The sequence below is a fragment of the Hyperolius riggenbachi genome, chromosome 5, assembly GCF_040937935.1.
Source record: "Hyperolius riggenbachi isolate aHypRig1 chromosome 5, aHypRig1.pri, whole genome shotgun sequence".
In the NCBI taxonomy this organism is placed as follows: Eukaryota; Metazoa; Chordata; class Amphibia; order Anura; family Hyperoliidae; genus Hyperolius; species Hyperolius riggenbachi.
In genome coordinates, this window is record NC_090650.1 from 179,710,964 (window position 1) to 179,736,407 (window position 25,444).

At 43.0% G+C, this 25,444-nt stretch overlaps 1 protein-coding gene across 6 annotated transcripts in view; it reads left to right on the forward strand.

Moving 5' to 3' along the window:
- TERT (telomerase reverse transcriptase) overlaps positions 1-25,444 on the forward strand; it is a 961,487-nt gene that overhangs the window by 616,776 nt on the left and 319,267 nt on the right. For 5 of the 6 annotated variants that reach the window (XM_068236452.1, XM_068236445.1, XM_068236446.1 and 2 more), the window contains one exon: positions 22,352-22,537. The exons of the other annotated variant lie outside the window; for it this stretch is intronic. In XM_068236452.1, coding sequence (XP_068092553.1) covers positions 22,352-22,537 — 186 coding nt within the window. The remainder of the gene's footprint in view (positions 1-22,351; positions 22,538-25,444) is intronic. 6 annotated transcript variants of the gene reach the window in all.

A 25,444-nucleotide genomic window follows, 5' to 3' on the forward strand; every position in this document is an offset into this window, starting at 1 on the left:
AGTTACATCTTTTTCTGCTTTGATTTGCAGTGTGTCTGTATAGATATTTACCATTACTGTGGTAAAAAGTCAGTTAGTTAACATTCCCTTCCCTTACTAAATCAGAGTTTGTTTATCTGTTTGTCTGAGCAAGCATAACAGGCTTTGGTCAGTATGATTGGTGTGATGGACTACAATTTCACAGCACCACAGTTGCCTGGAGCAACCCGATTGTTATATTTAATATGGGATAATTGGATGGCCAGAGATGTTGAGGGTCTCATGTAGCCTTGTTCCCTAGTCTCCTGCTGTGATCTGTGTATTCCTTTTCACAAATATGTCCTGTACTGAGGCCTGTAGCTACTTTTGACTTGTTTAGTGGGTTCTGGCAGTACTCCTGTATTTCTGATCTCATCCTCTGTACTCTGGGCATTAAGGCCTGAGTATGATTGTAGTTGGGTTGGTTATCTTTTCACCCCCTGTTTTAACAGGAGTGTGTGACTTAGAGTAAAGGATACAGATATAGCTTGGAGTACAATGGCTGATGGAAGGTGAGAAGTCTGCCATGCCTCACAAACGGTTTGTGAACTAAATTGTAGAGTCAAGACTACCCTCACATGCAGTCATTTCTTGTGCATAGCCACCTTATGCAGGAGTTAGTTGCTATTATAATGGTTTTTTGACTTTGGCCTATCTGAGGCCTAGTATTCAGACAAGCCCTTTTCTAAAATAGAGCGGATGGAAGTTTCTCTTGGAGTAAGTGCTGAGATAAGAAAGCTCCTTATATTGATCTGAGAGAAATATTCCTGCTGCGGGCTAAGTTAAACACATGCGTGTACTCACACATGCAGTCCGCATAAGATTTTTTACTAGATTACATCAGGAAAGAGAAATGTTCTTAGTTCTGATCTGCATCAGGAAAAATAATTATTGGGTTTTTCCTGATTAATTTCTGATTGGGTTCTTTTCTGATTTGTTTGACCATTAGATTGGCCAAAATTGTGTTATCGGTTGTTTAAGGTTACAGGTTAGTTAATCATTTTCTTTGTTATGAGTACTTTACCAAATAGTTAGTTGTGATTTGACCATTAGGAGACTTCGACCAAAATTTTGCCTACTGTGATGCTAACTCTGCCTGTTTTAGGTATTGGCTTTAGTATGGTCATCTTCTTCCTTTGGAAGAAATGACCAAAGGGGGGGACTGAAAGGATATGTAGGTGTATATATATGTATATATATATATTAGTATATAGTATAGTATATAGATCAATTTCATATACAAGTATACATGTATCTAATCAGTGTGATATTAGGGTGTCTTCAAAACAACCAGCCTCACATCTGTGCAGGAAAACACTGGCTGTATGAAACCCAGAATAGGCAAATTCTCTCTGGGCAAATCCCCTGAATATCCCTCAAGCAACTGTATGTTCATAAATAACATATTTCCCCGTAATCATTGAACTGTGTTAATTCTTGTAAATCACATGACTTTCTGTAATTATGGTGACATATGATGATATACTGTGCATGAGCAAAACCCTGTATTCTGTAGCATATAAGGAAAGAGTGGAACTCATAATACAGCACAATTTGGGCTCACAACTTGTGTGTGTGTGTGTGTGTGTGTGTGTGTGTGTGTGTGTGTGTGTGTGTGTGTGTGTGTGTGTGTGTGTGTGTGTGTGTGTGTGTGTCTTTTGTTAACCAATTTATGTCCTGGCGCCAGGAAATTAAGTAGTCTAAACCATCTGATATCTGACAAGGCCGTGACATGAACTTAAATAGCAACCACTCCTTTCAGACTGAACGGATGGGTCTCAATCTCTGAGCCTTACTGCATCTAAATCTGGGACCTTGAGTTCGATATTTTTATGTGTATGAAAATTCTACAAACCTTTCATCACTTTTATCAGAAGTTATATTCGGACTCTACACCTCCCCAACCCCAAGAGGTTTCTAATTTCCTTAAACAAATTAATTTCCCTAGACTTACTGAAGCCTCCTAAGAAATCCTAGATGCTCCTATAACCATGGACGTGCTTTACAAAGCAATTGGGAAACTTAAAACCAAAAAAGCCCTAGGCCCTGGTGACCTCACGGCCTTATACTATAAAAATTTTCAAGGCTTCCTATGCCCTTATCTTCAAACTTTTCTCAGTGGACCTAACACACCCAGAATTCATAGATGCCTTTATCACCCTTATCCAAAACCAAATTGAGACCCACTTCACCCCAAAAACGACCAATAACCCTCCTCAATATTGACTATAAACTATTCATTGCCATGTTAGCCCAAAGAATAAACAAACTTCTACCCACTATTGTAAAAAATGACCAAGTTCACTTTGTCCCATTTACGCAGGCCACTGACAATATTAAGAAGAACCTTGCATTAACTACTCACGCAAACAAAACTAAAAGACCACTTATGACCCTTACACTAGATATTGAAAAAAGTTCTCGATATGATCACCTGGCCCTACATGTTTGACGTACTTTCTCATCTAGGAATCCCCACATCCTAGAGCATTGGCTAACCCAAATATATTCCACCCTCCACGCAACCATCAAACTTTCAGGATCCCCTAATACCTCAATCTCTATCCAAAGAGGTTCCAGGCAAAGGAGCCCTCTTTCGCCAGCAATCTTTGCCATCATTATAGAGCCATTGGCATCCTACATTAGGCAAAACATGTCTATCCAAGGCTACTCGATCTCAAACGAGGAATTTAAACTTAGTCTCTTCGCTGATGAAATTCTTCTCACTGTCACGAAACCACACAGATCAATTCCTAATCCAGTGAAAGCCTTGAAATACTTTGAAGGACTTTCGGGTTTAAAACGCAACTATGAGAAATCAAAGGCAATGTATTGCAACTGCACAAGAGCTCAGGCCCTAGCCATTTCAAGTCAGCATAACTCCCAACATCGTGAACACTTCACACAATATCTAGGAATAAAGCTCACGAATGACTACTCTCAACTATATAGAAGGAACTATGTGCCATTATATCAGGATCTGGTTGCTCCCCTCAGGTTGTGGAATTCATACAAAATATCTTGGGCAGGGAGGATTGCAAGTATCAAAATGACCCTTCTCCCTAAAATTCTATATTATTTTTGGGTCCTTCCCACTCCTATCAATAAAAATAATGTAGCTCTCCTCCAAAAAGAAATAAATACATTTATTTGGGCTGGTAAAAGACCCCGAATCTCTCTCAAAGTCCTCTTTTGGCATAGGCATGATGGGGGCCTGTCTGTGCCAAATCTCAACAGATAAAGCGGCCCAACTTGCAATCCTTCCAACTATTTATAGTGATACTCATGCCCCTAGAAGAACCTCATCATCTCACCCCTATCATGGAAAGGCCTTCTCTGGTCCCAAACCAAAGACCCGACCCCAATACATGACAATTCAATAATAACTCATCATACCTTGAAACTATGGAGGGCGACCAGATTTACAGCCTCCCTTCAATCCAAACCCTCCACCCTAACCAAAATCAAATCCAATCCTGACTTTCAGGAAGGTCTCTAAGCACCGACTTTTTCATGGTGGTCGAGGGAAGATAATCCCACACTCAAAGCATATCTAAACAGTGGAATGATCCCAACATGGCCCCAATTACAAGATATAATGAAACCCTACCTTACTGACTGGCTCAAAATTAGGCAACTCTACCACTTTATTTTAACACTACCCAAACCTGGAACTGTTGTACAACCTACCCACTTTGAAAGCATATGTCTCCATGATCCCATGCAGAGAGGAGTACTTTCACTCCTCTATTCCACGTTTAACTCCACCCAACCCCTATCAACATACGCTGTTCCTATCAACAACAGTGGGAACTTGACATACGCTCCCGACTTGATAGCGAAAGGTGAACTCAGTGCTTTAAGACCTTGTCCAGAGGCAGTCTTCAAACTACAGACATGGAAGTCTCCTTACAATTACTCCACCGTACCTATTTAGTCCCACACAAACTGCACATAATTGACTCTACGAGAAATACACTTTGATTTAGAGGTTGTAAAGTCATGGGTACAATGTATCATATAAGGTTTTCCTGTCCAAGTGTCTCCTGCCTTTGGGGAAGAGTTCGACTCTTAATAAACAAACTAATCCCCAATTATATAGCTCTTGAACCCAAAATCTACCTATTGGGCTTCAAGCCAAACTTAGTCCCATATGCTCAACACAAGCTGATGCAGTTTATTATCTCAGTTGTTAAAACTCATATAGCCACTAACTGGAATACACCAAACCTTTCCTATATTCAAATCCTTAACAAAATAAACTCCACAATGACATGCGAACACATCAATGCTATAATTAACGAGCAGATGCCTCACTTCCAGAAGGTGTGGGACCCTTGGATATCCAATGAACTCTCTAGCGGAGCCCAAGCCCAATTGGGCCTAAACTATTCCGCATAACTGTCCTCTATACCTACCCAGGTATTATCACTGCAATTTCCTTTTTGTACTAATATGACTCGTACGTGATCATCGAGATCCTTTTATTGCAAAAAGTGGACAACTAACCATTACCTCAAAAATCCATTAACCACCTTCTATAAAGTCAAACTAAATGGGATGCATTTCAAGTAGAAATATAAATTGTCAACAGATCACATGGGCTACTGCAATAAAATATAACTTTTATTACTACTAATAAAGCAATCATCAATTAAAAAAATCCCTATAGGGATAATGAGCAAAAGTCCTCACAGTGCGCACTGTATATGGAAACAGGGTGAATGGATCGCCCCTCCACGCTGTAGGTCTACCGATTCAAAAAAGGAAAAAAGCAGCAAAAAATTGTGTATCTATAAATATAAGTCCGATCCAATCAGATTCATCCTCCAAATAGTCCGTATTCATCAACAACTTGTGCATAGATAATCAATGTATACGTAACTAATTGCATATTCACTGCGTCTCCTTATAGTTCATAGGCATACAGTGTGGATATAAAGTGCTATCTTGTTAGTGCAAGCTGCATAACTGCCTGAAGATAATTTAATTCAGTTTGCCCTGTGCGTATGTTAGTATAGCATAGAACGATCTCACCATGAGGTTACTGCATCTCCGTAGATCTGCCGGAATGTAATTTCATTGGCCGAGAAAGCTGTCCTCCATTTTCTGACAGGTGACGTCTCACCCTGCCGAGATCACTTATACCGTCCGCACAAAGGGCCCCACCGGTTGGCAATCGATCAATCCTGTCACCAATCCATCCGCCAGTAGTCCCAGTTGGGCAGTGAACTGCAGCATAGAAAGCGCACACTTGTGAGGACAACTGCGCACCTCACGTCTACCGGTTTCACCGGTCACGCCGGCTTTCTCATTGAGATCCTTTTAATCGTCCTTTCTCATTGCTCGGCTAAACTCAATATCTGGGAACCAACTGTGATATACTCTTTTTTTTTTTTTTTATCTACTTTTTTGTTTTGTTATTATTGTTATACTGTTATTTTTATGGCTCATATACTATCTTGAATTTGATTGTTACTCAAATTTGTATGCAAACCTTATGATCGCTGTAGCCCATGTTGGCCAATTACAGAACTACTGCATTTCATTGTTGTACCATTTGCAAACTTGGCACATTTGTGCCCAATAAAAGATTATGAAACTAAAGAAACTGTGCATATCCGACATCACCAACATATTGGAACAGAGTCCTGTCCTTGGAAGGAGAAGGAGTATTACTGGCTCCTCTTTCCCGTCGTGCTGTGACATCACCCTTGAACAGCATACTTTGCAGGCTATTGTGCAACTTCTGCATCCTTTCGCACTTTTTGTGATTTGGTAACAGTTCTGCCACTATGTGCTTATACCGAGGGTCAAGTAGCATTGCCACCCAGTACAGGTTGTTCCTTTTGAGCCTTTTTATACGGGAGTTCCTCAACAGGCAGGACAGCATAAAAGACCCCATTTGCACAAGGATGAATGCCGAGCTAGCCATCTCATCTTCCTCACTGATGTCACGGAAGGTCTCCTCCTCCACCCAGCCACGTACAACACCATGGGTACCCTAAAGGTGACCACTAGCCCCCTGCGGCTACTGTATTAAGTCAAGATTCATGCAGAACATAACACTGCACTGCACTTCAGTTGCGTGCAGAGAAGGTATCAGGCGGCTTTGTTTATTTTTTTCACCCTGAACTTCCGGCTAACCAGCGCTACATAGTATCACTGCAAATGTGATTAATTGCTCCTGACTGAGAGGATGGCTGGTCAGCTCCGTGAGTCAGTAGAGCAACAAGTTTCTGTCTTTCTGAGACTAGTGAGCAGTGAGTGTGCTTTGCTTGACCCTGCAAGATGTGACATCACACATACAGCACAGAAGAATCTGCTGAATGACAGGTAGGAGGTAGATCCAGGGCCGGATTTCTGGAAAGACCCCAAAGGCCACGGCCTAGGGCGACAAAATCAGATAAGATTAGAAGGGCGGCAGGACTTGGAGAGAGAAGAGGTCATATGTCAAAGTAAATCATCTCTTCTGGTCCCGCAGCACAGCCAGCCAGCTAGCGCCCTGCTCTGCACTGATAGCTGAATTCCAGAGTTCCCCAATCCCTGCACCTCTCTCACAATTCCTGGTGTGATGTGAGAAATATCAGGGATTTACATATTTACATTACAAAGCAGATAGAACTAAGTTCCGCTGAGTTTTAATGCAGGCATTCACAAACATCAGTGAGCTCTGCTAGTTTCTTCACTTTCTCCTTTATAGCTGTGACACTGACACTTTCTTATCTCTACCTAAATTTATGGCTTTAGGTTTTTTTTTTCTTCCTAGCCAGCAGTGGTCTCCGTTAACTCTTTCCTGGCTAATTTTTTGTCCTTCAGGTCCTACCATCTATGTGAACTGCAGAAAAAAAAGCTGTTTGCTTCCCTTTCATTACTAAACTGTCACTTTAAAGGACACCTGAGCTGTTACTGCCTCTATGCTAGTGTGTATGGTTTGGCATCCTTCTACTTTCCTGTAGCAGTGGAGAATTGCACCATCTTAGCCATCAGCAAAAGCAGAAAGGTTTAAATTAGGATGATACCATTTATTGGCTTAAAAGAAAAAGAGTAAGCTTTCTGCTAATAAGCCTTCTTCAGACTTTGTTCCTTTATACTGTCAATATGTTAGAGCACACCACCATATGTACATTCAACATTCAAAAGAGATAAATAGATTTTTCAGCAAATATAAATAAATGTCATTCAGATGCTTTAAAGTGGAGCTGAACTCTTTGCACAGGACGGAAGGAAAACATAGAAAAATCCACCTTGTATGTTTTTAGAGAGCCTGTGTAATTCCCCCTCATCTGTGTCTAATAACAAGTTGTAATTTGATCTCTACACTGTGTTACCTGACTTCCCCAACATCTAATCTCATTTCAAAGCACAGGATGTTAACAATATGTTTGCTTCCATGAAAGCAGGAAGTAGGCACTGCCGATTTATTGCAGGATTTGTATCAGCTGTAACAAAGAAATGTTTTTCTTTGAAGGTTATTGTTTTGTTGTGTATCTTTTAGCGCTGAGAGGAAGTTCTGAGTTTAGGTCCGCTCTAATTACAACCAAACATCCAAAGTGGGTCTTGAAAGGATGTTTGCTACATACCTGTTCTCTGTTTTGGATGGGCTTTTCTCCATTGCACTGCCCTGCCACCTGTTTGTGGCTCTGACTGCAGCGAGTCGCACACACAGGGACAAAAAAGCAGCGCATGCTCTGGCCACTTGCGATTTGCGCTCCCTGTAATTTTCCACTCCTGCCCAGATGTGCACAGCAACCAAGACCAGTATAGTGTTATGCATTCTTGACAAGTACATACATCTGTGTCATTTCTCACGTATGCATGCCCAGAACACTATCCGCTGCTGTGCACATTTGGGCAGGAGCACAAATTGCAAGAATTATTGAGCAGACAGAGCATCCACTGATTCTTGGCCGAATGGGAGGTAGAGCAGCATAACTGAAATAAGTCCATTCAAACCAATGATCGCTAGTCAGAATATTTTTTGGTAGTGGTGACAGACGGCCTAGGGCACTGGAAAGTACAAATCCGGCCCTGGGTAGACCAGGTTACAGGGTGTGTGTGTGTGTGTGTGTGTGTGTGTGTGTGTACCTGTGTGTGTACCGGTGTGTGTACCGGTGTGTGTACCGGTGTGTGTACCTGTGTGTGTACCGGTGTGTGTACCGTTGAATAACACTTTGACAAGAATTTGTTTTAACCACGGAGAACTGTGTGGACAAAGGGAGGATCAGGGAGAGATTGAATCTCAGTTCACACATTCATTTGCATGGAAGATACCAAGGACAACTACTAGCAGCTTAGCTTTCTGTGATGGCCATTCTTGATGGGATCCAAGTGTGATGCCTGGTACACACAATGCAATTTCCCGTCAGACTGACAGTCGAATCAATTATTTCCAACTGATCTGATCTGATTTCACCTCTATACAAAATCGATCAGAAAAACAATTGGAAGCCAGATCAGACCTGTTGGAAATAATTGATTTGATTGTCACTGATTGTTTGTGGCAACTATGGATCTTCTATTTTCAAGGTTATGGTAAATATGTGTTATTAAACAGTGTTTTTAGCTCTAAAGCAGAGGAGTGATATTTTTACTTTATTTCATTCATTTTAACAGGATCAGGAGGTCTCCTTTAATTCTCCTAGCAGCTGTGTTGCCCTAAAGGTGGCCACTAACGATGCAATTTGCCAAACGATCGTTTACAAACAATTCTTTGTAAGAACGATCAGAAATGATCATTTGGGAACAATAACTGACAAAAATCTCCTAACCAATCCGATCAGATTGACAGGATTGATCTGAAAACCGGATCGATTTCATTAATCTGATCGAATTGGTTAGTAGATTTTTTCCATTAATGGTCCCAAATGATCATTGATATGACCTACCTATTGAGTGGTTCTATAATGATATAGGCAAACCTTTTCCTTTTTAGCATATTATTATTACTTGTCTTTGGTAAAAGGGGCGTGAATTGAGGTGTGTGGCCTGTGTTAAGGGGCGGCGTTTAGGGCACCAGAGCTTATGTTCCTATAGGCTCCTGAGTTATAAATCCGGCCCTATTTGCCCACCAGGTATCAGTGGTCAGATGGACCTTTGCCCCAACGCTGTGTGCCATAGATGCCACGATTTGTCTTTCCACATTACAGTACAGGTTGGTGATTGCCTTTTTGGAGAAAAAGTTTCTGCCCCGTACTTTCCACTGCAATGTCCCAGTTGCAACCAATTTTTGTTTGTATGGCTAACAGTTCCGACAAGTCTGCTGTCAGACACCAGGCAAGGGGGTGACTCTGAGACATTGGCTTCTTCCACTCAAAATCTTCCTTGACAGACACCTGGCTGTGGGCAGATGAACAGGAACTGCTCAAGGTGAGAGGCAGAGTGGAGGGTGGTTGAGAGGGGGCAAGAACAGCAGAGGTTGATGTGGCTGAAGATGCTGGCCCAGGAGAATTAGAGTGGCTTTGAGTTTGTGTGCCGATTTTCCTCAAGTGTTGATCCCATTGGTGTTTGTGTTGTGAGATCCTTCACAAAGCCGTTGTCCCTAGGAGGGTGTCGGGCTTACCACGATTCAGTTTCCTTTGGCAGAGGTTGCAAATGGCATCGCTGTTATCAGAGGCCGAAACACACAAAAAAAGCCACACTGGTGAGCTTTGGAATTACGGCATTATGGTGGTGGCAACAGCAGACGTTGAAGGGTGTGTTGGCTGTCTGACCCCAGGTACCGATACATGCTGTCTGATAGCGCCACTAGCTCTTTGCGACGAGCTCCCCCTGCTAGTTACAACTCATCTCCTCCTCCTCTCTGTCTCACCATCTAAACTGTCCCCCTGTTGGGGTCATCATCATCAACTGCTTCACTTGTATAAGACACCTCCAAAAAGCCACCAAGGGGTACTACATCATCATGATGACACCTTACGTCCATGTGTATACTGATGCCTGACTGAGTCATATCAGGTGGTGTAACATCCTTATCGCCTTCATCTTCTGCCAATAATGCTTGTGCATCACTAAATTCATCACACAAATGTGTGAATAACTCCTCTGACATATCAAGTGGAGCGGCTGTGGTGGTAGTAGTGGTGGTGGCTGTCGGGCGATTGGTAAGTTGTTGTGGGGTGCCGAATCAGGGCAGGAGGAGGATGGTGTGTCAAAGTTCCCAGTGGAATTAGTAGGAGATGGGATATGCTCTGTAAGCCAGTCAGCTACGTCCTCTGGATTTTGGAAGTCCAGGGTACGTGTCCTCTGAACACTGGACATTATTCGAGGAACACAGGAAATCACAGCAGCATGACCTCAAGGACCCCTGCGGGTTGGCCTGCCTCTGCCCCTGTCTATTTTTTTTTTTTTTTTTTTATGTGGGGTAATACGCCTGCAACATGTGAAAAATAATGCACTGGAGTGTTTCTGTGCCTGCAACTTAATGTGGCAACAATAGCAGTAGTGTGCACAGCTCTGGGTTTCAGTGGGCTGTGTAGTGTCACATACAGAGAAATGCAGTAGTGCTATCAGAATACAGTGGAAGAAAAAATACTGGAGTTGTACTGTTCCTGCAACTTAAAGAGGAACTGTAAACAGAAAAAAAAATCCTCTCAGCGATGTCCAGTAAAAACGCCTGGGACAAACCATTTTTACTCCTAGCAGAGTAACAGTTTTTTTTTCTTTATTCCAGCAGTTGTAACTGTTATACAGTGAAGGCTGTAACCACCTTTTTTTTCTTTTAACTGTCTGATGTCATCAGAAGGCTCCCAATGCATGTGTGTAGAGAAGTGCAGTTAGACAACTAGGAGTCTAGTGGTTTGTCTGTACATACAAACAAAATTGAATGGCTGTTGTGAAGCAGTTTTAGTAAAGTAATTGCAGCAGGGTAAATGAATAGAAAAAAGGTGGTTTATGGTGATAAACGAGGAATAGAGAAGATCAGGTCTATTTCTGTACTGTAAGAATTAAGTTGCAGCATAGAGCAGTGATGGCTAACCTTGGCAGTCCAGCTGTGACAAAACTACAAAACCCATCATGCCTCTGACTCCCCTATGTATGCTTAGAGCTGTCAGAGTATTGCAATGCCTCCAGCTGGAGTGCCAAGGTTAGCCATCACTGGCCCTAGAGGGTGGGGCATAGAACGTTTGTTTCATTGCTCCTCACTCAATCTGCAAAAAGCAAATACCTCCCCCATCTTATGCCTGGTACACATCATTCTATTTCCTGTTTGATAGTCGGGTAGAATTGATTATTTCTGACAGATCCGATCTGATTTCCGATTGTTTTTGTAGTCGATTTTCCGATCACTTCTATACAAAATCAATTGTGGATGTGGTTACCTTTGGCAGCTGCTGGATGTGAAGACTTTTTTTCTTCATTTTGACTTGGATACATTTTAAATCAGGTAGGGCAGGCTTTGGTTCTTTGACTTTTAACAGGGCCAATGTTTTTACTGTAAGCTGTGTTCTGTCAGTAAGGGCCTGAGTCCACTGATACAGTTATGTCAGCTTTTCAGTTACACACCAATGTTACAGATGCTGAAAAGCAGACAGAAGCAGACACAACTGAATTAAAGGTCTCAGGCCCTTAGGCTCCTTGTACACTATGGGGTTGATTCACTATAACAAATGGCGTGCCTTATCAGTTAACATGCCTTATCAGAGTTGGTGTGCCTTATCAGAGTAGCATAGCGAACGGTACAAACTTATGCCTGCTAATTGGCAATGATGAGAGCTCCACTCATCCTGCCCTGAGCCCCTGCGGGTCCAATCACTTTAAAGGACATTACCCCCGCACTTTGATTGGCACAGCAGCCTGTCAAGTTCCTTGTGAAGGGCAGCCTATTGGGCCAATCAAAGTGCGGGGATAATATCTTGAAGGCTGGGTGCACACTTAACAGAAACGCAAGCGTTGTTAAAAATGCTGTGTTTTTGCCGCAAATGGAAGTCTATTGGCCGCAGGAAAAAACGCATATCAAAAACGCACATGCGGTTTTGCTACATGCATTTTCAAAAACGCTGGTTTTGTTGCATAGTCTTCAAAAACGCACATAATGAAAGTCAATGGAAACGCAATGGTATTCGTTTTCCATGCGTTTTTCTATGCCTTTTTGATAAAAAAAAAAATAGTTTTCTGATGTATTTCTGCTTCCTGTTGACTTCCTAGTGATTTGCATAAAACGCAAAAAAAAATGCACAAAATGCATAAGCGTTTTGTGTATGCAAACTGCAAACGCATTAAAACGCACGCAAAACTCTTGGAAAACGTATTGGCAGTAAAAAAAAAACGCTACCGCAAACACACCAAAAACGCACACTGCGTAAAAGAACCATGACATAAAATGCAGCCTTTCATGTTATGTGTACACCTACCCGAAAGGTGATTGGACCCGCAGGAGCTCAGGGCAGGACGAGTGGAGCGCTCGTCATTGCCAATTAGCAGGTATAAGTTTGTAGTGCTCACTATGCTACTCTGATAAGGCACACCAACTCTGATAAGGCACATTAACTCCGATAAGGCACGTTCACTCTTATAAGGCACGCTGTTTGTTATAGTGAATCAACCCCTATCTGCGATGTGATCTGTCACAGCACACAATATCGTGGCATCCCAATGCGATGCAATGATGTTTCTATGGGGCTAGTAAACTGTGCACATTGCATTGCAATGGATTATTTGGATAATGCACTGCTTTACAGTGGCAGTGAAGCATACTGTATGCATTGCAACGCATTGTATATCTAAGGTGTGATGTGACTTTTTGGCAGCATTGCGTTACGATTCTATACATATAACGCAACGTACATAGGGCTCGATTCACAAAGCGGTGATAACCCAGTTAAAGACTTTAGGCGTGATAACCATTTTATCATGCCTAAACTCAGTTTAGGCATGATAAGTTTAGGCATGATAAGTTTAGATAAGTTTAGATCGCGCGCAAAGTCCCGCACGCAAAGCAGCGCCATTAAACTCTATGCAAAGTGCACCTAACTTTGCTAGCGCAAAACTTTTGATCAGCTGTGCACTGCAGTGCTAACCCAGTTGGTGCTTAAACTTATTACGCCTAAAAACTTATCACACCTAAACTTATCACGCCTAAACTTATCACACCTAAACTTATCACACCTAAACTTATCACACCTAAACTTATCATGCCTAAACAGAGTTTAGGCGTGATAAAGGGCTTTTCACTAGCGTGCTAACTGTTAGCACCGCTTTGTGAATCAGGCCCATAGTGTGCAAGGAGCCTTAGCCTGTGGAAAGGGTGATGGGAAATTTGGGCACCTGCTAGCAGCAGAAGTTTTGGCACCACTGTAGGTGCCCATTGAAATTCACAGTTAGGTGAAATTTGGGCACCTGCAGCACCGGTATTACAATAGGCACCTATGGTGGCATAGTGGTAAGCACTCTTGCCTTGCAGAGCTGGGTCCCCGTTTCAGATACCAGTGGGGCACTAACTGCATGGAGTTTGTATGTTCTCTGTGTCTGTGTGGGGTTTCCTCTGGGCACTTTGGTTTCCTACCACCTCAGACAAACTGGCTTCCCCCTAAATTGGCCCTAGACTACGATACATACATAGACATATGTCTATGACAGGGATTAGATTGTGAGTGTCCCTGAGGGACAGTTAAGTGACATCTGTCATTTGTCCTGCAATCTCTCCTGGTATTTTGACCAGTTGCACACTTCTGCGCATGCGCGGCCTTGTCCACGGGCCCATGCTCCCATGCCCTGGAGCATACTGCGCATATCCCTCCTGTGCACATGAGCGTGCAGGAGAGCGTGGCTGATGGACAGCGAGGGAGCCCACATACTGTACCTCATAGGGCTGGAGGAAGCCCCAGGTAAGTATAAATATGCCCATTACTGTTATCTCAGGTTCCCTTTAAAGTGAACCTGAGATAAAAGACTTCTCAAGCTTTCTACTTATCCCCTTTAGAGCCACTCAGTCCCTCGCTACTTCCCTGGGTGGCTCCTGTCCCCCACAGTATGGCCCAGTAGCCTGGCCCATTGAGCGTATTGTGCAAGCGCAGAACGCTCCCAGCCATGGGAGCATGCCTGGCCAAGACATGCATGTGCGACAAAGCAAAACTCAGCCATACTACCAAGCCATGCTGCGGGGACAGGAGCCACATGCAGAGACTGAGAGGGACTGAGCGGCCTCTAGGAAGCCCCAGGTAACTATAGTACCTGAAATGTCTTTCATCTCACGTACACTTTAAAGGACTTCCGATGTGACAAATAATACTCACCTGGGGTTTCTTCCAGCCCCTAGCAGCAGTCTCAGTCCCTCGCTGCAGCCCCAGTCCTCCATATTGTCCCGCTGGTAAAGATCACGACCCCACCAGCGGGTTGTGTCTTCTGCGCCTGTGTGGGCATTCATGCCCACCCTTCCATGTCATCTGGAGCGTACTGCGCCCGCGCAGTAGTTGTGCACAGACGCAGTACGTGACAGATGACGTGGACACGCAGCCCACACGGGTGCAGAAGAGACGTCCTGCCGGCGGGGTCACGATCTTTAGTGGTGGCCAGCGGGACAACGCAGTGGACCGAAGCTGCGGCGAGGGACTGCTTCATAGCTCCCAACTGTCCCTTTTTCGGAGGGACAGTCCCTTTTTGGGAGCCCTGTCCCTCTGTCCTCCTCATTTGTCCCTCTTTCAGGACTTTGTCCCTCTTTCTATGTAAATATATATATTTTTATACTAAAAATGTGTTTGATTGACTATAAACTTTATTCCCAACCTTTACATTGATATATTACTAATTTTAAAATGTTACTATGACTGAAAATGAACCAGGATAGAAAGGACCAATGTGGTTTGAATTATAAAACAACATATTTTTCTTATGAAATCTTTATGGTATGCGTGACTAGAGGCGTGGTGAGGGCGTTGCCAGGGGTGTGGCAGGGGCATGACTTAAGTGTCCCTTTTTCTCATCTCAAATAGTTGGAAGGTATGCTGCTGCTAGGGGCTGGAAGAAACCCCAGGTGAGTAATATTTGTCACATCGGAAGTCCTTTAAGCCCCTGCAGTGAAGCAGTGCTGTATATATGTGTCTGATCCATTGCTTGATGGAAAAGCACCAAATGACTGCTGTACTACATGTACAGAACAAACTCTCCATACTGAAAGGGTCATGGCCAGCTATGTGAAATGTCACTCTTCTAATAATTGTTTCTCCCTTTGCTGCTCTGACCACTCATATTCCAGCTGCAGTCTGTACAGAGAGAGAAGCAGCTTAGGAAGCAAAGGGGGGAGGAGGAGGGGGAATTGTGTAGAATATATATGAGGGAGATGTAATCTCTCTGTCTCCCTCTCTATCTATTTCTCCCCCCTCTTGCTAAAGTTTAGAAGTTGCCTTCTCCCCTCCCATATCAGCGGCATGTGTTTAACTCCCCTCATCCCAGCTGGAATCCCTCTCCTAAGCTCTTCCTACAGCCTCCGATGATCTTATAGCTCTGCCTGCATTTCATGTGCATTCACCTGACATGCAGGCAGAGTTAGAGTATCAAAGGCTGTGTAGGCAGAGCTGACGAGAGAGTGATTCTAGCTGGGATGAGGAGAGTTAAAAACATGTTGCTGACCTGCAGGTCATGGACCAGATAGTGGCGCAGCTTCATAGGGCAGAGAGGGATGATCAATCATCCCATCCGAGGCTGCAAAATCAACTTCTTCTGCGTGTGCTCACGTCCCACCTTAATGACGGTGAGAACTGCAGCTTTTTTTTTTTCCCTTGGCAACTTGTGATGTCACTACCCAGAAGCCTGTGCACACAAGCCTAAATAATATACAGCCGCGGACCAACTTTATGAGGGGGCATGGCTTCCTACTTAAAGGTGCAATACCAGCAAAATGCTGGTTTTATATCAGGAAATACTGGGTTTTCATCTATAAATTGGGTATAGGCTACCTGTTGGCAATAAATTGTTTTGACCTTACAGTTCCTCTTTAATGTGGCAACAGCAGTAGTGTGCACAGCTACACAGAAATATGCAATAGTACTATCAGACTGCAGTGGTACTGTGCCTGCTATTTAATGTGGCAAACAATAGCAGTTGTGCACACAGCTCTCGGTGCCAATGGGCTCTGGAGTGCCGCACACACAGAGATATGCAATAGTACTATCGGAATACAGTGGAAAACAAACTCTGGAGTGGCTGGAGTGTCGAGCACACAGAGATATGCAATAGTACTATCAGAATACAGTGGGAAACAAACTCTGGAGTGGTACTGTGCCTGCTACTAATGTGGCAAACAATAGCAGCATTGTGAACAGCTCTGAGTGGGTGCCAGTGGGCTGTGGTGAGTCGTACACAAAAAACAAAACAGGAGAATGATTTAGTAGCCCTCAAAAGGGCTATTTTGGGTGCTTTCACAGCAAGTCAGTCAGCAAGGAACAAGAAAACAGGCCTAGCTAACTTTCTCTATTTCAGCAATTCTCTGTCCCTTCCTCTCACTACAGCAGGCAGAGACTAAACCCAAAATGGCTGCCGCCACTGCGTTTTTCAAAGGTGGTGGGGGGTCCAGTGGGGGTGGTAGCTGATTGGCTGCCATGTGTCTGCCGCCTGTGAGGTAAGGGGTCAAAATTTAGCTCAATGCTCTATCAGCTTTAAACCTTCTCACCCATCATCTTAAGGGGGCCATACACTTATAGATTTGCAGCAGATTTGACCATCAGATAGATTTCTGTCAGATGCCTGCCAATTTGAATCTGGCAGGAATCTATCTGATGTGTGCCACACACTAGGAAAATATTTCCAATAGATTTCAGAATGAAATCTATTGGAAATCTATCTAAATGCATTATTGGACCATTAGATCCAATGCAACTCTATGGGCCATGGATCTGCTAGCAGCAGCAGATCGACCTAGATCTTCAATCCTGTCAGATAGCCGGCCATCGAAATCGTCCATAAATCGATTGATAGATTTGAAAGAAGCGATTTCTGATCGATCGATTCTATAGAATTGATCGATCGATGGCTGAAATCGACCAGTGTATGGGCCCCTTAAATATGCTACCCTGGTACAAGGTAAACATTACTTCTTTGCCCATACTCATCTCTGGTGGTAAACTGAAAACATTTGCTGAATTACAGAGAGAGTATTAATTACCCCAAACTCAACTTTTTACATTCCATAGAATTTTTGATCTACCGTATTTTTCGGACCATAAGACGCACTTTTTCTCCCCCAAACATGGGGGGGGGGGAAATGTGCCTGCGTCTTATGGTCCGGATGCTGCAATTTCAGTTGTCATCTCGCTTAAAATCCTGTGTCACCGTGGCTGTGTGTGGGGTTTGCAGGAGGGTTACGATGAGTCTGTGTCCCTGCCGCTGTGTGTGGGGTTTGCAGGAGGGTTACGATGAGTCTGTGTCCCCGCGGCTGTGTGTGGGGTTTGCAGGAGGGTTACGATGAGTCTGTGTCCCCGCCGCTGTCGGTCCCTCTATACACGCGTTCCCGCCCCCTGTCCGCCTCTGCCCCGTCCCTCCGACTACTTCCCCCCGGCTCTCTAAGAGATATGTGGTGTGTGCAGGCTGCCGCTTACCGCTGTATGCTATCGCCGATCAGCGGTAATCCTCCGTGATAAAAGCCGCTGGGTGGTCCGTGCACGCTGCTGAAGCCTTCCTCTCTTCACTTCCGCATTGATGATGTAAGCGGAAGTGAAGAGAGGAATGCTTCAGCAGCGTGCACGGACCACCCAGCGGCTTTTATCACGGAGGATTACCGCTGATCGGCGGGGACACAGACTCATCGTAACCCTCCTGCAAACCCCACACACATGCGTTAGACAGATAGGGACAGTGTCACAGGGGACAGACAGTACAGCAGGGGTTAGTTAATGACAGGGCATTTTAGATGCACATGGGGGCACTAAGGAGGACACTGTGGGCACTTAGGAGGACACTGTGGGCACTTAGGACACTTAGAAGGACACTGGGGGCACTTAGGAGGACACTGGGGGCACTTAGAAGGAAACTGGGGGCACTTAGGAGGACACTGGGGACACTTAGGAGGACACTGGGGGCACTTAGGACACTGGGGGCACTTAGAAGGACACTGGGGGTACTTAGGACAATGGGGGCACTAAGGAGGACACAAGGGGCACGGATGAGGACACGGGGACAGAGGAGGACACAGGGGGACAGAGGAGGTCACAAGGGAGACACTAAAGGTACAAAGGGGACACAGGGGGACATAAACATTGGGGAGGGGAAAATATCCACAAGATGCCCCTGTACCATGGATGCACCAGGTAGTATTTTTTCCCCCTGTTTTTTGTCCTTCAACCCTAGGTGCATCTTATGGTCCGGAGCGTCTTATGGTCCGAAAAATACGGTAATTAAAACTAGGAAAATAAAGCTCCCGCAATTGCCTAGCCAACTCCTAACGATATTAAATAATAAAGTTACAGAGGGGAGGTATTTCAGCTTGGTACGAGGAGGCCATTAACTCTCATACTATATCTCCTTTGCAGAGATACGCCCTATCCTGGTCTAATGACCTCCAAACTAATATCTCAGAACAACAATATAAGGAACATGTCTGTCATTGAGAATGTTTCCGCTGAGACCCAGGCGGAATCCGTCGCTTCCAGGTCTCGGTGCTTGTTCCCCGCTGATGAGGCTGCTGATGGAACGCATGCGGCACATCCTGATAGGCAGAGGGCGCGTTCCCAGTACGCCCTCCACAGATGTTAACAATAGTCAGCCAACCGCAGTCAGCTGACAGCGCAGTGTCAGCTGACACCTAGGTAGGTTACCGCTGTGTGATTGGATGTGCGGATTGTGGCCGGCCACTGATTGGATGAAAGTTGTATTTAAGCCTGCAGAGTGCTCCCAGTTATTGCGCGTGATAAGCATAGCTATGGCTGGTTGTTGGATGCGCACTCACATTGTTGAATTACTGGATCTGGACCTTGGCTTGTATTTGACCATTCTTGTCTGCTATTATTAACCCTTGCTTTGATTCCTGGATACACTTGCTTGTTACTGGACACTCTAGTTATACCTCGACTAATCCTTGCTTGTTGCTTGAATAACCTTGCATGTGGACCTTGCATGAACTCTCTCACATATTGCCTGGATCATTCACTGCCTGTTCCTGATACATCTGTCATTACTGGCAATCAATGCTGAGGGCCTCATCCTCCTGAATCAAGGTAGTAGTCCTGTGTGATACATATGCACTATTGAACTGTGTTACTTCCCTCAGTGGGGTTCTGGTGGGTTATTGTCCTCTCTACTTCAGCCTGTATGCCTTTCACGTTAAGATCTGGGGTTAAACGTAGTCAGGAGACAAATAACGTGTCCTGTCCATGCGGGGGCTTGTCTATAGGTGAAGACTGTGGGCCAGGCTCAGAGCCGTGGCAATAGATTGGGGCATAGAGACTGATTGGGGACATAACATGTCAGGCTTTACAAACAATTACTAAATCCTGCGTCAAAGATATTCAAATACTCCAAACACAATTCTCATTGGAAATTATCTTGAAAGATAGTATACAGATGGTATTGGACACCGAGAAGGATTGCCTCGTTCTCGGCTGGTAGAGCTCCACTTTGCTGGCACTGTTCTACCTCTATTGGGACATTAATGCACATGTTCTGTGAATTCTTCAACGATTTATAAATTTTGGCTACAAGTTTAGTCTTTAATTAGAAGATTTTTCTGCAGAACTTTTCGTATTTTCCCCAAAATAGCTTTATTACTAGTTGACTTGGAGAATCCCCCACAATCCATCCAACCTCAAATAAGCCATGTTCTACTAACTGCTCTCTCCCTAATTACCTCCAACTGGAGATCAGCTGATCAAATCATCTGCTATCTCTGTATCAGTCAGTAGAAATCTAACCATGGAACATAAAATCAGGAGTAGGACCTCTAATGATCATAGTTCTTATCTGTTGCCAAATACCTGGGTGAGTTACTCTGATTAGTAGTTTTACTCTGCCCTGGTGTACCGTATCCCACATTCGGCCCCTGGGAGCTGAGTTTTAGTTCTCAGGATCTTACCGGCATTGTTTCTTGTTTTCTCCTAGTTTGTTCCATTTGTTATTGTTATTGTTGCTCAAATAATCAATCTCACTCCAAAGAAAGTATCGAGGGCTATCCCAGCCCACTGCTTCAATACCCCTATTTATGTCTCTACAGTTAGTTGTTACCTGTATAAGGTTTAGCTAAAACAACTGATTGAAGACTTTATTTATAGAAGTGAACTCAGTATTAAGGTGGCCATACACTCGTTAGATTAGCAGCAGATAGATCATCAGTAGATTTTCTGATCTATCTGATGTGTTTAGGAACATTTTTTACTAGGAACAGATTTCTAATAGATTTCAGTATGAAATCTATTGAAAATCGATCTGATAGCATGTTAATGCCATCAGATTTCCAGTAGGTCCAATGCAAAATGATAAGCCATCTCAATAGCTAAGCCTAAATTTCCCAACATGTCAGATCGATTGAAATCGATCAAAATTGGCCGCAAAACGACCGATTGGTCAATCGATTTGCGAACGATCGGCCAAAAATCGGCTGAGTGTATGGGCCCCTTTAGTCCTTTAACTTCCTGAAGATAAGGAATGTTGTTATGCCGTTTTCAGCTTTTTCTTTCTGTAAGCAATATGAGTGCTTTATGACATATTGTTATACATATTTCTCTAAATATAGATTTATGATGAAAAAAGTTTAGCTCAATGATGATGTATGGGGGGGTTGAACACGCCATGTATTCGCCGTCCGACAGGGGCGCGAGCAGCTGATCTTCTCTGGGAAATGTCCGCCGGTGAACCGGCTAAGCAAAAGGAGATTACCATGCTTGCTGTACGATCATACTTCCTCACTCACGCTGAAAACTAGCCTTATTACAAATGATCTGCCGAGTTAGAGGAAAATCTTCGAAAGTTGAGAACTGACCCATTTTGCTGGGATGCTAAACTTGTCGTTCTTGCTCGCTCAGCTCGGATTATGTTTTGGAACTCGATTTTGAGGCTACTGTGTTTTGTAAACATTTGCCTCATTTTACATTTATGCCACTTTAGGTTCCTTTACTATCGATCAGAACTGCTTCACATAGGACATATTAATGAGCCATCTTCTTTTTACTTTTGAAAATGATGGCATACCAAAGTTATGAAAGTAGACCTCATTCACAAAGCATATTTTTTTTTGCCATTTGCATCATGCATGTTTATTATAATTTTTTTATCTGCTGCAATTCTTGGGCGTGGAATGTATTTTAGATTTTTTTAAATGTTCTTTTGAAAATATTGCACTGGAGTCCTACATCACTGTGCGGTGATGTGCCTTTAATAATTTCCTTTCTCCTGTCTTATAATAAATACAGTTAGGTCCATAAATATGACAACTTTTTTGTAATTTTGGTTCTGTAAATTGCCACAATTAATTTTAAATGAAACAACTCAGATGCAGTTGAAGTGCAGACTTTCAGCCAGTGGCGTAGCTAAGGAGCTGTGGGCCCCGATGCAAGTTTTACATGGGGCCCCCCAAGCACTCTATACATAACAATCGATACGGCATGCCAAAACCTGCCAATGGCAACTACAGTGCCAGAGGTGCAAGAAAAGGCTGGGAAACAGTTTGTTAGTGATTACTACTATTCACAGCATCTATAGAAATGATTATTATGAGCACAGGACCAATAGAGAGGTAATAATGTAGATGAGGGAGAGCCCTTCGGGGCCCCTCTGGCCCAAGGGCCCCGATGCGGTCGCTAACTCTGCACCCCCTATTGCTACGCCCCTGCTTTCAGCTTTAATTCAGTGGGGTGAACAAAACGATTGCATAAAAACGTGAGGCAACTAAAGCATTATTTTAACACAAACTAATTGTGGTAATGTACAGAAATTAGAAAAAAGTTGTTTATGTCCAACTATTTATGGACCAAACTGAATGTTTATAGATTTTTTTTTTTTTTTTGAACAAGAAGTTTTTATTGAAGATCGGCAAGTACAATGCAGGGTAAGGAAATTGTAGTCTTACTTGAATTAGTGCATAGAAATACATCCAAAACTTAAATATAACATTAATAGGAAACAAATCTCTGATGGCTGCGTTTAGACATAGATGGTGATTAGATGATGTCAGGCTTGCCTAGATCCTTTTTAGACAAGAACGTGAGAAGGAGGGGGTGAAGGGGCTTTTTCATAAATTTACCATAATTGATTGTGACAAGTTCAAGTACTCCCCAGGGTAAACCTATTCCGCATTTTGAGAACCTAAACTTGATACTATTGTCTTTAAATAGAAAACTCTCTGTTAGCTGCACTTTTATTACTAAAGTCAATTATGTGCATTAATACATTATATTTCACTCCTAAATTTTAGAACTCTAACAGAAGGGATTCCTGAATATGGATTTTTCACAAGCCTCAATAAGACAGTAACAAATTTCCCCACTGATGAAATTCCAGGGTGCATTGGAGTAGAGCATTTGCCATCTCACACTCTGTTCTCTTGGTGTGGCCTACTTATTGATACACAGACTTTGGAAGTTTACCGTGATTATTCTCGGTAAGTTATGTTCCTTATAATGTTTTTACTTCACTTTATATTTATTAAAAAATAAATAAACCGTGTGCTACATGGAAATGTGTTGACAAGCACAATTTGTCTCTGTTAATGAAACTTAGCGAGTAGGGCATAGTGAATTGAAGTATGTTTGTTTGGAAAATTACTTAACTTCTACCACATGAAAGGAAATCTTAGTGAATTTGGGAAAAAAAGTGTAAAATACCACGTGCGGTATATTACTGACCAAAATTATTTTATCGAACTGCCCTTAGTAAATTGAGGCCATTATTTGCTATAATTTGTTATATTTGTTATAATTTTGATGATTATAGTTTACAGCTTATAAAAAACCCCAAATCAAATTCTTAGACTATTAGAATATTGTGAAAATATTCAGTATTTAGGCTCAAAGTGTCGGACTCTAATCAGCTAATTAATCCAAAACACCTGCAAAGGGTTCCTATTTCATATATTAGTTTTACCTTTTAAGTTGAATTACTGAAATAAATGGACTTTTGCACTATATTCTAAAGTTTCACCTGTAGTAAGGAGACTTTTTGGTCTCATTCAGCCCCTCACACTCCTGGGAGCTCTGGTTCACCATGAGCTTGCTGGGCAATCTGTTACTCTGGGTGTTTCAAGTTCTACCTCATGGAGCCATATTAATCCTTGCCATGCTCTAATGAGGATTAATCAATTTGAAACAATCTGTATGCTTGTTGGATTAGTTTGGCTCAATCAGTACAATTAACAAGCTAACACATCATTGCATTTCAGCAGTTGTGGAGGTGTGTTTAGCTATCAGGGACAACAAACAGATGATTTGCATATTCATTAGTGATGCACAGTGGGACACCTCCGATCTCACTCAAACCTGAATAATTGCAAATACCTTCTGCTTTAAAGGGAACCTGAACTGAGAAAAAATATTTAAAATAAATGCATGATATAACTGCAAATCAATATTATAAACATACCTCACCACCAGTTCCTCTCAGAAGCTTACCTTTTTCTTCTTACAATGATCCCTTCCAGTTCTGACAATATTTTGTCAGAACTGAAATATACCAGTTGCAGTCAGTTATATATCAGCTGCTGTCAGTTATAACTGAATGTGCAAGGTAATGTCCATGTTTCCCTATGGGCAATATTGCTGTTTAACAGTGTGCTGACCAGGAAGCTGTTATGGGGTAATGGCCATTTTCACAATGGAGGACAGGGAATTTAATTGATCACAGTGGACAAACAGGATGCAGGAGAGGAGAAAGAAATGGATGAATAGACTACATAGGAGGTAAGTATGATGTGTTTATGTTTATTTTGACTCTTAATTTTCAGTTCAGGTTCCCCTTGTAATAGTGTTTTTATTAGGGTGACTCTCTGAACCTCTGTACCTGAAGAAATAGGCCTCACTTCAAAATAAGACTGACAGCGATTCCTAAAATTCCGGAAATCGCTTCTATGCACCGAGAATTATTCAGGCAATGGCATTTTAGGTTCCAGAAGTACGTGTAAAGGAGGAGCAGATTGTACTGGCTGCTGCGGTTGTAGTGCGCGAACAGCCTGTGACAACCCGTCCATTTGCTGTTGTTGGTTGGTGTTATAATTTACCTTTTTGCTTCGACACCAGTAACTTCTTAGATTTGCACCTCACAGACTGTGAGATAACTTGACTCTCACACAGCAAGCATTATTGGAGATAGACCGTTCTCAGTCGTCTTCAAAGTACAAGTTGTTTATTCAGGAAACAGATATACAGATACAGTTCGTCACATCTTAGCCAAGCAGATTCTCATGTTGCGTTACGAGCTCTTGATCACCTTCCTGTTGAAGGTAATCAGGTCATCTTCTTATGTCTATCCTATGTTACATCCTCGTCTAGACTACCTATGTACAGCATATATCATATCAGCTTACATAAAGAAAGGAAATAATTATGGTTCCAGTCAGTAGAAGTCAGTAGATGGAGAGTGTGAAAGTAAGAGTAAGAATGCCCTCCGCTGGCCCATCCGGCCCTTTAATACTGACTAGGAAAGAGTTAAATGTGACCTCATCTGAGCCCTCCCCCAGAACCGACTATTGGCTTAGACCCCTCGTGGTGTCTTAATACCCACCTACTCGATTAATATTCCATGCTGCCTTTCACTTACATACAGGAATGTGATATTTTGTAAATATGGCCTATGTTGATTGTTCTCGTAGTCCATTTGTCTGGGGCAGTGTAGGCCTGTGGCCTTCCTTCTGGAACATGTTCTCAGTATCTGCTTGCATCATCTGCTTCAAGTAGACACTGAGATGCTTCTGCCTGCATCTTTGAAAACTCTTGAAAGGTATACTCTGCGAACAAGCCTTTTACCTAAAACTCAGTCCAGATAACTGAGGCCTACTTAAATTATAACAGTTGGCTACCGTGGAACTCAAATTACCTACTGCCGTACTGAGGGCTTGAACTTGTTTGCAAAGTTCATCCATTTTAAATGTTACGGTCTGCTCTAATGTAACGATCTACTAGTGTAGGGATACCCTAGCAGACAGACAACCAGCTGACGCTCCCAGGAGGGGATACGCCGCGTAATAAGACAGTGAACAGGAGGAGGCAGCTACTGACACCGCGTAATATATAAGGAGGAGTCAGACAGATCGAGTCGCAACAGATCAGACGGCAGAGGTACAAAATCAGCAGGCACGATCAAAGTGAGTTAAACAGGCAGAGGTTGGCAACAGATCAGATGGGCAAAGGTACAAAATCAGCAGGCAGGATCAAGGTAAGTAAACAGGCAGAGGTCGGCAACAGATCAGATTGGCAGAGGTACAAAATCGGCAGACAGAAGAGAAGTCGAGAACAGGCAAGGTCAATATAATACAAACACAATAATAATAATAATAATAGTATAGCCTGGGCTAGTG